Source organism: Ranitomeya variabilis, chromosome 1 (genome assembly GCF_051348905.1).
Source record: "Ranitomeya variabilis isolate aRanVar5 chromosome 1, aRanVar5.hap1, whole genome shotgun sequence".
Taxonomy (NCBI): Eukaryota; Metazoa; Chordata; class Amphibia; order Anura; family Dendrobatidae; genus Ranitomeya; species Ranitomeya variabilis.
In genome coordinates this window covers 1,090,364,597-1,090,378,991 of record NC_135232.1, presented here as the reverse complement: position 1 = coordinate 1,090,378,991, position 14,395 = coordinate 1,090,364,597, and the positions used below count along the sequence as shown (strand labels likewise).

Here is a 14,395-nt window from a genome sequence, read left to right as displayed (position 1 = left end):
AAAGAAATAACAATTTTAACTTGCTGAGCAGAATCTCCAGATGAACGGGGTCTCAGAGAAAGAAACAATTTACAATTATTCTTGAAATTCCTAAACCTAAATCGATCTCCAGAAAACAATTCCGGAATAGGTATTTTAGGTTCAGACATAGGACTACTGGTAACAAAATCTTGTATACCCTGCACACGAGCTGCCAGCTGGTCAACACTTGTAATCAAGGTCTGCACATTCATGTCTGCAGCAAGCACACGCCACTCAAAGGTAAAGGGGAGGAAGAGAAGGAAGGAAAAAAAACTCAGAATTTCCTTTCTTATTATCCCACTTCTGCAATGCTTTAAACTTTCAATATTGGCCTGGCATACTGTTATGACCCCAATGGCAGAGGGTCTCAGGAATAATGCTAAGTCAGTAAATACAGAAAACCAGCTCATAGGGCAGTGGTAACTGGGCTGACCATATAACTAATCCTAGCACCACAAATACCAGCAGCCGGGGAACGTTCCTACGTTGATCCTAGACGTCTCGCGCCAGCCGGAGAGCTAACTACCCCTAGAAGGGAAAAGAAAGACCTTTCTTGCCTCCAGAGGAAATACCCCAAAAAGTTGGATAGAAGCCCCCCACAAATAATAACGGTGAGGTAAGAGGAAAAGACAAACATAAGAATGAGCTAGGAATTTAGCAAAGAGAGGCCCACTAGCTAATAGCAGAATATAGATAGATAACTTATATGGTCAGCAAAAAATCCTATCAAAAATATCCACACTGGAAATTCAAGAACCCCCGAACCGTCTAACGGCCCGGGGGGAGAACACCAGCCCCCTAGAGCTTCCAGCAAGGTCAGGAATCACATTTAGTACAAGCTGGACAAAAATGATAGCAAACAAATAACCCAAAAAACAAAGAAGCAAGACTTAGCTTAATTTAGCACGAACCAGGACCAGCAAACAGGAGCAAACAGAATGTGTCTGATAACACCGATGCCAGGCACTGGACTAAGGTTCCAGGAGGTTTATATAGCAACACCCCTGAAGTAACGACCCAGCTGGGTGCAAACAGAGGGAAGGAAATCCCAGAGTCATATCACTAGTAACCACTAGAGGGAGCCAAAAAAGTCTAATTCACAACATTATTACCACATATGCCACAGCCACAGGGCAGAGAAGAGAGACTAAGTGCCGGAATAGAGGTATCTTACAGATGCGCCTTTTCTGGGGTGGCTGGGGGTTCATTTTTTTAGCTGGGGAGGGCCAATAACCATGGTCCCTCTCTAGGCTATTAATATCTGCCCTCAGTCACTGGCTTTCCCTCTCTGGTGGAGAAAATTGCGCGGGAGCCCACGCCAATTTTTTCCGTGAATTAATCCTTTAATTTAACACCTACAGCTCCAAAATTTTACACACACACTACTAACATTATTAGTGAGGGACACACATAAATCTAACGGATATGCAATGGTTTACTGTATGTAAACCATGTCTCATATCCTGTCGGGTTCTGTAATGATTTAGCAAAAGCCGACAAATGAATTACCGGCTATTCTGCTATCTAGCGCTGTATGAAATATAAATATACATATATATGTGTCTCACTGACACACACATATATATATATATATATATATATATATATATATATATATATATATATACTGTATATATGTTTCACAAATATTTTGAGGCCATGGATCCATTATATGTCCATTTTGCATGCTGGCGAGAAAATCTCGCCATACGGATGCCATACGGATGTCATACGGATGTCACGCGGATGCTTAGATGCGAGAAAATCGCATCCTCGCATTGCACACAGATGACATACGGATCACTGTTCAGGGAACATTTCTGTGATTCTCGTCCATCTAAAACGGACCGATTTTTTATATGTTGTGTGTGACTCCAGCCTAAAAGTGTGACACTATTGTTTTCAAATTGCCTCTTCAGAGAAAAAGAGAACTTAAACTCTATAGCTCCACCTGTTGGAAGTAGCGATCCTACAAGTCACAGTCAACCCTTTAACGAGTCGTGCAATATGACTTAGGACAAAAGCAAAATCAGTATCTCAGTTCGCAGACACAGTGTTTCTGGTTGTTGGCCCTGGTCAGTGCGAAGCATGAGAACAAATCTGGCTAGGTGATAGGCTCTGGACTGGGGTCTAAGGGGTAAGGTTTCTCCTTATGGAGAGTGACATACCAGCTCTGGCTTGTCAAGGTAAGGTGGCTTATTCGCCGTTCAATGCTCTTCTAGGAAATTTAATATGCAAATTGCCTCTTCTATAGAAATACGCACCGGTGTTCTTCTATAGAACACCGGTGCGTATTTCTCGCAAGTCACACGCATGGTCCATGTGTAATTCATAATTTTCTCATGCCCATAGACTTTCATTGGCTGATTTTTTGCGCAATACGCTGACAAACGCAGCATGCTGCGATTTTCTACGCCCGTAACATGCCGTATATTACGGATGCGTAATATATGGCAGATGGGAGCTGCCCTATAGAAAATCATTGGGCCGTGTGCAATGCGTATTTTCTGGACGTATTTTCTGCGCTCCTACGTCCGTAAAACTCGCTAGTGTGACGCCGGCCTTAGACTATTGTTTTCAGCAGTGATCTAGGAGTCAGAGATGCTTCAAGGGGTGTTCCCCATATGTTGTACTCCTTCCATTCAGCACTTTTCAACATTTTCACTGCCCCCTTGTAGTGTCTGCTGGAAAAATGCTCAGGTTTCCTATTGACTCCCATTATACTCATTACTCGAAACGCGCACCCGAGCATTAGGAATAGCTAGGTTCGAGTAACAAATATCCAAGCATTTTAGTGCTCGCTCATCTCCATTAATTATTTTAACAATTTGGGTTTGAATTAACAAATTATACAAGCATGAAATTTCAGATTTCAAAAAGATATTATTACCATTCTACTCACCATTTCTTCTAAATAAGACAAGTTCAAACAATTGTTGCTTCAAATCTTCACTGCAAAAATAATCCACTTTTATCTGATAAACAGTCCCATATCTCAGATGTATGATGCATTTTGTTGTAGACTTGAAGCTGTGCTCTACATTTTTCCTGTAAGAAAATAATAATACATATTCTGTGTATACAACATACTGCTAAAATAAACATGGGGGAAAATCATACAGTTTCTGTGCACTGTGAAATTGCAAAAAATTGTTTGCGACGTTCAGTAATTTCACACCATTACAGCCAAAGTGGGCAGAGAATGGATGTTGAGTGGCAGAGGTGTACGCCCATCAAATTCATCAAATCTTACTCACTTTGGTGGAGTAACATACTCCAGAAATGTTACTCACTGACAGGAGTAACCTTTCTGGCAAGGCACACGGAGTTGTGTGCCACGGAGAAAATGTACTTAATTAATTCAAGTAGTGTGCATCTCTTAATAAATTCAGAACCTCGTACTCCAGTCGTACAATCAGTTTTCCCACTTCAGCTAGAAGGCCGGCGTCACACTGGCGTATTGCATCCGATGCGAGAGCATCGGATGCGATATGCTAATGACACTCGGCTCCTGCTCGCAGCAGAGCAGGAGCCGAGTGTCATGCGTCTGTGCTCCGATTCTCTCGCACAGGGAGGATCGGAGCACAGCTGCGGAGGAGGCGGAGAAATGAATTTCTCCATCTCCTCCATTGCTGGGGTCCGCTTATAACGCACAGCACTCGGATGATATCCAAGTGATGTGCGCTGTCTCAATCGCACCCATAGGCTTATATGGGTGCGAGTGAGCCGAGAGTTTTCCTCGGTCCGAGACAATTGCAGCATGCTGCGATTGTCTCGGACCGAGGAAAACGGCCGACAAAAAGTCGGCTGGTGGGAGCTGCCCCATAGCTGAACATTGGTCCGAGTGCAATGCGATTTTTTATCGTTTAAAACGCCAGTGTGACGCCGGCCAAAATGTGAAATCCTGTTGAAAAGTAAATTCAGATGCATTGCTGGGCTAATGTGGCTAAGGCTATGTGCGCACGTTGAGTATTTGCTTGCAGAAATTCCTTTAAGGTTTCTGCATCTCTTGGCAAGAAAAATGCTGCCACATTTTTGTACAGGAATGAAGACTTTTTTTGAGCTAAATAAAGATATTTGAAAAAAAAAGTTTTGTGATGTAATTTCTTGGTTCAACACCCCTTTTTCATGCTGATGCAGTAGCATCAGGGTAATGGGATTAGGGCTTGGTGTCATCAGCTGTCATTGACACCTAGCCTTAGGCTTAGTATTAAAAGGTGTCAACCCGACACTCTCATTACTAAGCTAATAAGTAAACACAAACTCACACACAAACACACACACAAACACACACACATTGTCACCAGCCTATATAGGAGCGTTAACAGAACGAACGTACATAGACTGTAACTGAACAGCAACTGTCAATTTTCAAGAAAAAAATGAAAAGAAAATTGTGTGGGATCCCACTTAATTTTAATAACCAGCAGAGGGAAAGCTGATGGCTGAGGGCTGATGTTAATATTCTGGGAAGGAGCCAATAGCCAAGGTTCCCAGGCTATTAATATCAGCTCACAGTTGTTTGTTTAGCTTTTAATAGCTAGTTTACAGGAGGACCCCAGAAAAAAAATTGACATAGGGATCCCTTATAAAATTGAGTCGCCCACCTGGGCCGTGGGGTACTCGGTACTGGGTCCGGTCGTAAAGGGGATGCCACGTGGCTATGACCCGGTCCTTGGCCCTGGGCGCCCAATTAAAGGGGAAAGGTCTTTGAGGGATATTGTGATTAAAGTCTATTATTCGTGACGCCACCTGTGGTTCTCGGTCAGTAGGAACCAACGCCACTTAAAGGGGTCCTCTGGGGTGATGGTATGATGGCTAGATGGTGACGCTTCCCACAGGTGAAGCGGGGTCCCCAGGGCTTCCCAGGTGTAAGTCACAGATGGTGTGTAAAGAATGAGGACACAGGTTTGCAGTCTTTATCTGGTTTACTGATGATAGCAGTCAGTCCAGGGTACAAAGTGCAGGGTAGCTGTGGTCCGGCTGGCTTGGAGGCAATAAGAGATCCCTCTCCCAGGTGAGGTCCGTAAGCCTTTCCTACTTCTGCTACTTTAGTTGGCGAGGGCCCTGCCGCTTGAAGCTTGGTTGCAAAGTTCCCTCTCTCCTGTCCTAAGGCAGATGTCTGTACGATAGGCAGTGCAAGCCTGCTTATAGGGTCTCTATCATGACCCGGGATCTCAGTTTACTGCTTCACCCCAGACTTGATGTGGGCAATTGGCATACAGTCCTATGCCCTCCGGTTCTGTAGCACGTCCTGGAGAACAACACGATCTTGGGCTTCTGGTACCCGGCTTCTGTGCTCTAGCTCTGAGTGTGTCCTTCCACTGTTCCCCTCCTGAGCTTCTTCCTCTGTGCTCCTTTCCTCTAAGCTCCTCCACTATTCAACTCCTTCAAATTCTCACTCTTTCCAGAGGCTGCAGCTCCAACGCGGCTGCTGGCCTCTGTCTGTTCCAGATGTCCTACTCCTCTCCTCTCTCAGACTGACTGACTCCTCCTCCAGACCAGGATACATAAAGTCTAAGGGAGCTCCCCTGAATCCAGGTCCTGAGCTCCCCCTCCTGGCCTTGATTCAGATGTGTTGAATGTGAGTGCCTTACCTGATAGACAGAATCTACCTTGCCTCCAAGCGTGATATCACCCTCCCCGAAGGGAAGGCAACATCACTGTAACAACCGGTTATCTGTGGTGTTACCAAATCTAACCAGCAAAGGCTAGGCACACAACTGCGGGCTGATATTAATGTCCTAGGAAGGAGCCATTTATATTGGCCCCCTATCCATTAGTAACCCCATAGTGATATTGTATAAAAAACACACACCCAGAATAAAGTCCTTTATTTGAAATAATGACACAGACTCCTTTACTGAATCTTAATTAAATCATACTCACCAAACACCTAATCCACTGATGCCGACGTCTCCTACAACAAAAATAAAATAATAAACCAGAATATTCCTCACCTGTCCACAGAGAAGATAATCCATAATGTGCCTGATGACTTTGAGATCTGATGTGACTGTTCTCAAAGACAGTCGGCAATACACTGACAGGAGATAATCGCTCCCGCAGTGTATCATTGAGCTGCCGAGAGAAAGTTCCCACGCTGCGGTGCTGTAAGTGAGAGCACCGGAGCTGATCAACTGATGAACTCCTGCGAACTCTCTCATGGCAGCTCAGTGATATATTGCGGAAGAGATTACCTCCTGTCAGTGTATCGCCGGCAGCCAGGGACAATCAGGATTACATGGACTATGGTGGACAGGTGAGGATATGGTGCTTATTATTTTTTCTAGGAGGCGAGGTCATCGGTGATTTGGTGTTAGATCAGCATATATTTTTTATTTTTATTTGAATATGTATGTAATTATTTTTCTTTTTTTTTTAACTGTGAGCACAGACGTCGGTTGATTAGACTACACCTCCCATCAGCGGCAGCAGACATAGCAGTAGTGGCAGCAGACATAGCAGTAGTCTGATCGATGGGAGCAGTAGTCTCATCAGCCATCATCAGCTGACCTGTGGTAAGCTTTTTACTGCAGCTCACCGCTGTGAGTCACAACTGTGCGGGGTCACACTGACATCTGACAGCATGACTCCACAGCGTTACTGCCGATAAGAACCTCTGTGCCGGTTTTTCCCATGCTGTCACACAGATGACAGTGTGGGAAATTCCATGGGAAGCCGGTAAAAAAGCAAACAGAAACTCAACAAATCCTCATCAAATCTGCAAACATTTATATACCTGCATTTTTGCTGTGGATTTGACTGACTCAATTAAAGTCAGTGGGTGAAAAACGCTGCAGAAACGCACAAAGAATTGACACGTTGCAGAAAATAAGGCACTGCAAATACTCAAGGGACATTTAGGCCATGTGCACACGTTGGGGATTTCCTGCGGATCCGCAGCGTTTTTTACCATGCAGAAACGCTGCACATCCGCAAGTGATTTACAGTACAATGTAAATCAACGGAAAAAAGTAAAAATGCTGTGCTAATGGTGCGGAAAACTCGGCACTGAAAACGTTGCGGGTTAAAAGAAGGAGAATGTCATTTATTTGTACGGATCTGCAGCGCTTCTGCACCCATTGACTTGCACATCCGCAGCAAAACCGCAGATCTAAAAAAGATCTGCGGTTTTGCTGTGAGAAACGCTGCAGATCGGGAGGGGGGAAGAGTGTGTGGGCGGAGTGTGGGCGGAGAGTGTGTGTGTGTGTGGGCAGAGACTGTGTGTGTGCGGGGAAGATGTGCGTGTCTGTGTGCGGGTGTTTGTGTGTCTGCGGCAATCACGAGGGTCTGCGGGGATTGTGGGGCTGTCGGGCTGTCGGGAGTCCCATCGGGCTATGCCTGCTACAGTGACAGTGAGTGACACATTAGCCAATGATGGGACAGTAGTAGTCCCATCATCCGGCTAATGTGTTGAATGTAAAAAAAAACAAAAAAAAAACACGAACATACAACAGAACATACAACATACGACATATGTCAGAACATACAACATATGACAGTACATACAACATACAACATATGACAGTACATACAACATATAACATATGACAGTACATACAACATATGAGAGAACATACAACATATGACAATACATACAACATATGACAGTACATACAACGTATAATATATGACAGTACATACAACATACAACATATGACAGAACATACAACATATGACAGTATGGAGCGCCCCCCCAGTAGGGCAATGGGATACTCGGTACCGGGTCCTTCGGTTCTCTCGGCGGGGGATGTCACGGTGGCTGACCCGGTCCGTGGCCCTAGGGGACCGTCCTTTATGAAATAAGGGAAAGGTCTTTAAAGGGATAGTGTTTGTGACGCTACCTGTGGTATTCGGTCAGGGTGACCGACGCTGCTCCCAGTATGTAACATGGTGGATGGTGTGAGGCGCAGTAAATAACGAGGATACAAGGTTGCAGTCTCTTTACCTTTACTGAAGGCTTCAGTGTCCACAGTCCAGGGTACAGACCACAGGGTAGGCAGAGTCCGGCCGGTCTGAAGGCAAATCCAGAGTCCCCTTATCCAGGTGGAAATCGGTAGCCTTCCTCTAGCGCCTGGGTGTTGTAGTACCTCCCTGCTGAGCTTCTCGGTAAGGTCCTCACAACTATTCTGGATGTTAAGTCTCTTTCTCTCTGTCCCCCTGATGGATAGGATAGGACAACACCCGTATGACTGATGGCCTGAGGCTTTTTACAGGGACTCTACCACGCCCCGGCCCCCACAAGTTGCCACCGTGCCTCCTGGGTATAAGGTCGGGCAGCTAACGTGGAATTAACTGTCCTGCCAGTCTCTGAAGTAAAGCATAGAGATCCTTACTCCCTCGGTATGCTGGCTACCGGGATTCCTGCGCCTCAGAAGGAGGCAGCCTTTCACAGGGCATAACTCCTTCTGGTTTCCTCTCCTTTTTGCTATGACTTCTTTTCTCACTCTCTACAATACACTTCTCTTCTAATGTCTCTCTCTTAGGATGCTGCCGCACGTGGGGCAGGCGCAGCTCCGTTGACCCTCGTCCTCCTCAGACCGCAGTCTGGATCTGGCTGGAGCTCACGCCAGCCAGCTTTTGCCAAACTCCGTCGGGTTCTGACTCTAACTTCCTATCCAGACCACCAGTTTTACCTAATTGTGAGGAGTGCCCTAATAGATAGGAGCGTAGCTCCCCCTGGCGGCCTGGAGTGTGAAGTGTGTTGTGTGGTTTATGATACCTGGTAAAGAGATCTCCTTTATTGCCTTCAGAAGTAATATCACTCCCCCTGGTGGAAGAACGACATTACTGCAACGACCAGGACTATGGGGCGCTGCAAGTACATACAACATACAACATATGACAGAACATACAACATATGACAGTACATACAACATACAACATATGACAGAACATACAACATATGACAGTACATACAACATACAACATATGACAGTACATACAACATATGACAGAACATACAACATATGACAGTACATACAACATATGACAGTACATACAACATGCAACATATGACAGAACATACAATATATGGCAGAACATACAACATATGACAGAACATACAACATACAACATATGACAGAACATACAACATATGACAGTACATACAACATACAACATATGACAGAACATACAATATATGGCAGAACATAAAACATATGACAGAACATACAACATACAACATATGACAGTACATTCAACATACAACATATGACAGTACATACAACATACAACATATGACAGTACATACAACATACAACATATGACAGAACATACAACATATGACAGTACATACAACATATGACAGATCATACTGTACAACATATAACATACATACATATAGACATACAATACGTACAAACAGACATATAGTACATATAACATAGAGTACATACTCACCATCACTTGTCACTTTATTCCCCGAAGCCAGTGTCATCTGTAAAAAATATTAAAATAACAAACAATATACTCCCTGATCCGCAGAAATCCACGAGCGTCCCACGACGATCTCCTGTGGAGAGCAGCAGCATCAGCTGATGCGACCGCTCTCTAGGGGCTCCAGGAATACAGTGATGGGAGGGAGGTATCCTTCCACAATGTATTCCTCCGCCACTGTAAAAAATAGTCCCTAGTCTCACTTTTGGCACTGCTGTGTGAGAAAGTTCCCACGCAGCAATGGCATAAAGTGAGACCCTGAACTAAGGTAACCTCTCAGTGATGCACTGCAGGAGCCATTGTCTCCTGTCAGTGTGTCACTGGAGGTCCTATAGAGCGGTGACATCACCTGATGTCACTATTCTATAGGGGAGATCATCGTGGGACACTCGTTATTAATTGGACTGCGTCGGACAGGGAGTCTACGGTTTATTATTTTATGTTTTTTGCAGGTGCTCAAGTATGGTAAGTATGGTGAAATTAAGAATAATGAAATACTTTTTTCTGGCTGTGTCTTTATTTATTTTTTTAACTCCTTCACTACTCTAGGATTAATAATGGATAGACGTCTTATTGACAGATGCGCCATTTCTGGGGCGGCTGTGGACTTGTGGATTTGTAGCCGAGGGGGGCCAATATCCATGGCCCCTTCCTAGGCTATGAATATCAGCCCGCAGCTGTCTGCGTAGCCTTTCTGGCTATAAAATATAGGGGACCCCACATCATTTTTTTGGGGGGTCCCCCTATTTTAATAGCCAGTAAAGGCTACGCAGACAGCTGCGGGCTGATATTCATAGCCTAGGAAAAGGCCATGGGTATTACCCCCTTCCCAGGCTACAAATATTGGCCCCCGGCTGTCGGCTTTCCCCCTCTGGTGCAAAAAATTGCGCGGGAGCCCACACCATTTTTTTCTTTATGTTCATTAATCAACATCGGCCTATCTATGAATATATCTATCTATAGATATAATAATAGAAAAAAATTGGAACAGCACAAATCTTATACTTAGCTGAATGTATTAACAGACAATGATTGTAGTAAGGACTTTGATCCTTGTTTTTAATAGTACACTGCTGGCACTAATACACTTTATGATTGTTTGTAATTACTTGTAAATTTATAATGTTCACTGATTGGCTATACTCAGAGGATGGTAGGGGTAATTCCCTATATACACGCTGTACAAAGGATTGTTCACTGCTTGAGAAAGGCTCAGTTAGAGTCGAAACGTTGCATGGAGATGTGGGCTTAATAAACACATGCACATTTTTTCAAAGAATATGGAGTGCTGCCTGCTTTTGTGATACTTATCTATAGATACTGTATATCTATAGATACAGTACATAGATGTTTCTATACATATATCTGGCTAATTTCACACATCAGGTTTTTGCCGTCAGGCACAATCCGGCGAGTTTTGAAAAAAAACTATCAGTTTTTTTTTCTGCTGGATCCTCTTTTTTCTCATAGAGTTGTATTAGCGCCGGATTGCGCCTGATCGCCACATGTTTCATCCGTTTTTTGCTGGATCCGTCAAAAAAGCTGTTTCCGCCGGACTGAAAACACACACAGAGGAACGTTTTTTCTGTTTGGCAAAAAAACGCGCAGCAACGGATCCGGTGAAAAACGTATGAAACTGAGATGTTACATGATGAATCCGGCCTCCGAATCCGTTTTTTCATGCATGTTTCCATTCAAATAATGCACATCTTCTGTTCGCTCTCTCTTTTATATAAAAAAAACGGATCAGTTGCATCAGTTTTTCACTATTTGCAACAGATCCGTATTTTCAAAAATTTGCCGGATCCTGCCTGACGGAAACAAACTGATGTGTGAAAGTAGCCGAACTATCCATATATCTATCTACATCTATCCATCTCATTCCTTCTATCTATCTATCTCAGGCCGGCGTCACACTTGGCGTAGGAAAATACGGTCCGTTTTTTAAGGGCGCAATACGCAGAAATGTTCCCAAAACATGTTCTGTATGTAATCCGTTGGCAAGGTTGGTAAGACTTTCATTGGCGGAATTTTTGTGCAATACGCTGACAAACGCAGCATGCTGCGATTTTCTACGCCCATAAAATGCGGCTGCGAAATATACGGCAGATAGGAGCTGCCCCATAGAGAATCATTGGTCCGTGTGCAATGCGTTGTTTTTGCGCCTCTCATAAATCCGTAAAACTCTCTAGTGTGACGCCGACCTCACTCCTTCTATCTATCTATCTATCTATCTATCTATCTATCTATCTATCTATCTATCTATCTATCTATCTCATTCTTTCTATCTTTCTGTCTGTCTATCTGTGTGTAATGGAGTGTGGGTTGGACAAATGTAAAAGAGGAGGTTGGACAAGAAATGACATCACAAATCTTTTTTTTTTTTTGTCAATAGAAGATCTTTATTTAGCTTTCAAAAATGCATACAAATCCGCTTGGAAAAAACGCATGAAAAACGCATCAAAAACGCAATAAAACAGCACTTGCGTTTTCTGGCAAGAGAGGGAAGAATCTGCAGCAGAAATTCCTAAGGGTATGTTTCCACGTTCAGGAAACGCTGCGTTTTTGACGCTGCGTTTTTCCGCAGCGTCAAAAACGCAGCGTCCAGATGTTACAGCATAGTGGAGGGGATTTCATGAAATCCCGACTCCAGTATGCGTTAAAATGCATGCGTTTTTGCCGCGAAAACGCATGCGTGGTGCGTTTTTTCAAAACGCAGCATGTTGCTACAATGAGCAAAACACGCAGGTACACCGCAGGTGACCTGCCAGTGACCTCAGGTGCAGTTTTGGTCAGGATTTTACCTGCATAAAATCCTGACCAAAGCCTGAAGCAAGCCTGAACGTGGACACATACCCTAAGGCTAATCCGCAACGTGCGCACATTCCCTTACTGATCATGTGCACAACACTTTAGGATTGTCATTGAATTAGCTTGCATAAGGATTCCATTGCATTTTTGGCCCATTTCCGAGTGGAAAAAATGCAGTGAAAATGCATCAAAAACGCACCGTGTGCACACAGCCTTAATGTTAATGTGGCTGTAATTACATGAAATTAACTTCTCTACAAATAGTTTACTGGGGTTATCTCATGAAGACAAACCTTTCAGCGGTTGTATCCAGCCTGCTGAACATACAGTATGCCTGATGTGTGTTAAGCTTCCAGAACCTGAATCTGTTATACCTCCTACAAATAATGGTTTTTTTTATTCCCCTTGTCAAATAGATGTGCCCCTGTACAATTTAGATTTGTCATCACTGATTGGAAATTGTCAGTATGTAGGGACACACCTCCATATGTTAACACCTTGTTGTCAATTTATTCATACATTTCAGAGGAACATAATTTAGAGTTCTAAGAAAAGATGCTCTGAAATTAATATTTCATGAGGCATGCAACCATTTATTAAAGAAAACATGACCTCCAGTAGTGAAAATATGATACCTACATCCACAGCAGACATTGCTTTCATTACAAAGGGTAAAATCTGCAAAAACATCCCAGTTTATCACTCTTAAAAACTTGTACACAATGTTGCTGTTATAAAACCCTGCATTTGCTCCCACTGTGCATTTATCCTAAATAAAGTTGAGTAAAAAGATTAGAAGGACCCTGGCCCAGCAAACACTTTATTGTCGCAGGGCCAGAGTTTCTGCAAGCCTCCTCCTATCTACAGGAATCCCATGCCCTACTTCTGTAGGCTTAATGTGACATCATCATCTTTGCAGAGCGACAGGTGCTGACTAGTGTTGAGCGATACCGTCCGATACTTGAAAGTATCGGTATCGGAAAGTATCGGCCGATACCGGCAAAGTATCGGATCTAATCCGATACCGATACCCGATACCAATACAAGTCAATGGGACTCAAGTATCGGACGCTATCCTGATGGTTCCCAGGGTCTGAAGGAGAGGAAACTCTCCTTCAGGCCCTGGGAACCATATTAATGTGTAAAATAAAGAATTAAAATAAAAAATATTGCTATACTCACCTCTCCGAGGGAACCGGCAGCGTTGTTTGCTTAAAATGCGCGCTTTTCCTTCCTTCCGTGACGTCACGGCTTCTGATTGGTCGCGTGCCGCCCATGTGGCCGCGACGCGACCAATCACAGCAAGCCGTGACGTAATTTTCAGGTCCTTCTAGGCATTCAGTATTTTAAAATTACGTTCCGGCTTTGTGATTGGTCGCGTCGCGGTCACATGGGCGACGCGACCAATCAGAAGCTGTGACGTCACGGGAGGCAGGAGACGCGCGCATTTTAAAATGCGCGCGTCTCCTGCCTCCCGTGACGTCACGGCTTGTGATTGGTCGCGTCGCCCATGTGACCGCGACGCGACCAATCACAAAGCCGGAACGTAATTTTAAAATACTGAATGCCTAGAAGGACCTGAAAATTACGTCACGGTTTGCTGTGATTGGTCGCGTCGCGGCCACATGGGCGGCACGCGACCAATCAGAAGCCGTGACGTCACGGAAGGAAGGAAAAGCGCGCATTTTAAGCAAACAACGCTGCCGGTTCCCTCGGTGAGGTCCAGGCTGCGTCGGAGAGGTGAGTATATCCCTATTTTTTATTTTAATTCTTTATTTTACACATTAATGTTGTTTCGATACCGATACCCGATACCACAAAAGTATCGGATCTCGGTATCGGAATTCCGATACCCGCAAGTATCGGCCGATACCCGATACTTGCGGTATCGGAATGCTCAACACTAGTGCTGACAATACTGTTTTGCAGCCATAATCCTAAGGTATCTCTATTCTAACTGAAATTAGCCCAGTTACTATACGGTACTTACTGTGCCAGTATATATGGTTGAGTCTCAATTCTTCCACCTACTTTGAAATAACCTGGCAAACTCAAAAACATATTTTGGGATTGCTCTATTACCTGTGCACAAGAGAAAAAAAGTAATTTGTATTTACAGTTA

The 14,395-nt window shown here is 44.0% G+C and overlaps 1 protein-coding gene across 3 annotated transcripts in view; it reads right to left on the bottom strand.

Annotated features, from left to right (window-relative positions):
- Window positions 1–14,395, bottom strand: part of LOC143793224 (uncharacterized) — a 420,556-nt gene that overhangs the window by 274,190 nt on the left and 131,971 nt on the right. For all 3 annotated transcript variants that reach the window (XM_077280004.1, XM_077280005.1, XM_077280006.1), the window contains exons 6-7: window positions 14,264–14,355; window positions 2,924–3,069 (exon numbers count right to left, since the gene is read on the bottom strand). In XM_077280004.1, coding sequence (XP_077136119.1) covers window positions 2,924–3,069; window positions 14,264–14,355 — 238 coding nt within the window. The remainder of the gene's footprint in view (window positions 1–2,923; window positions 3,070–14,263; window positions 14,356–14,395) is intronic.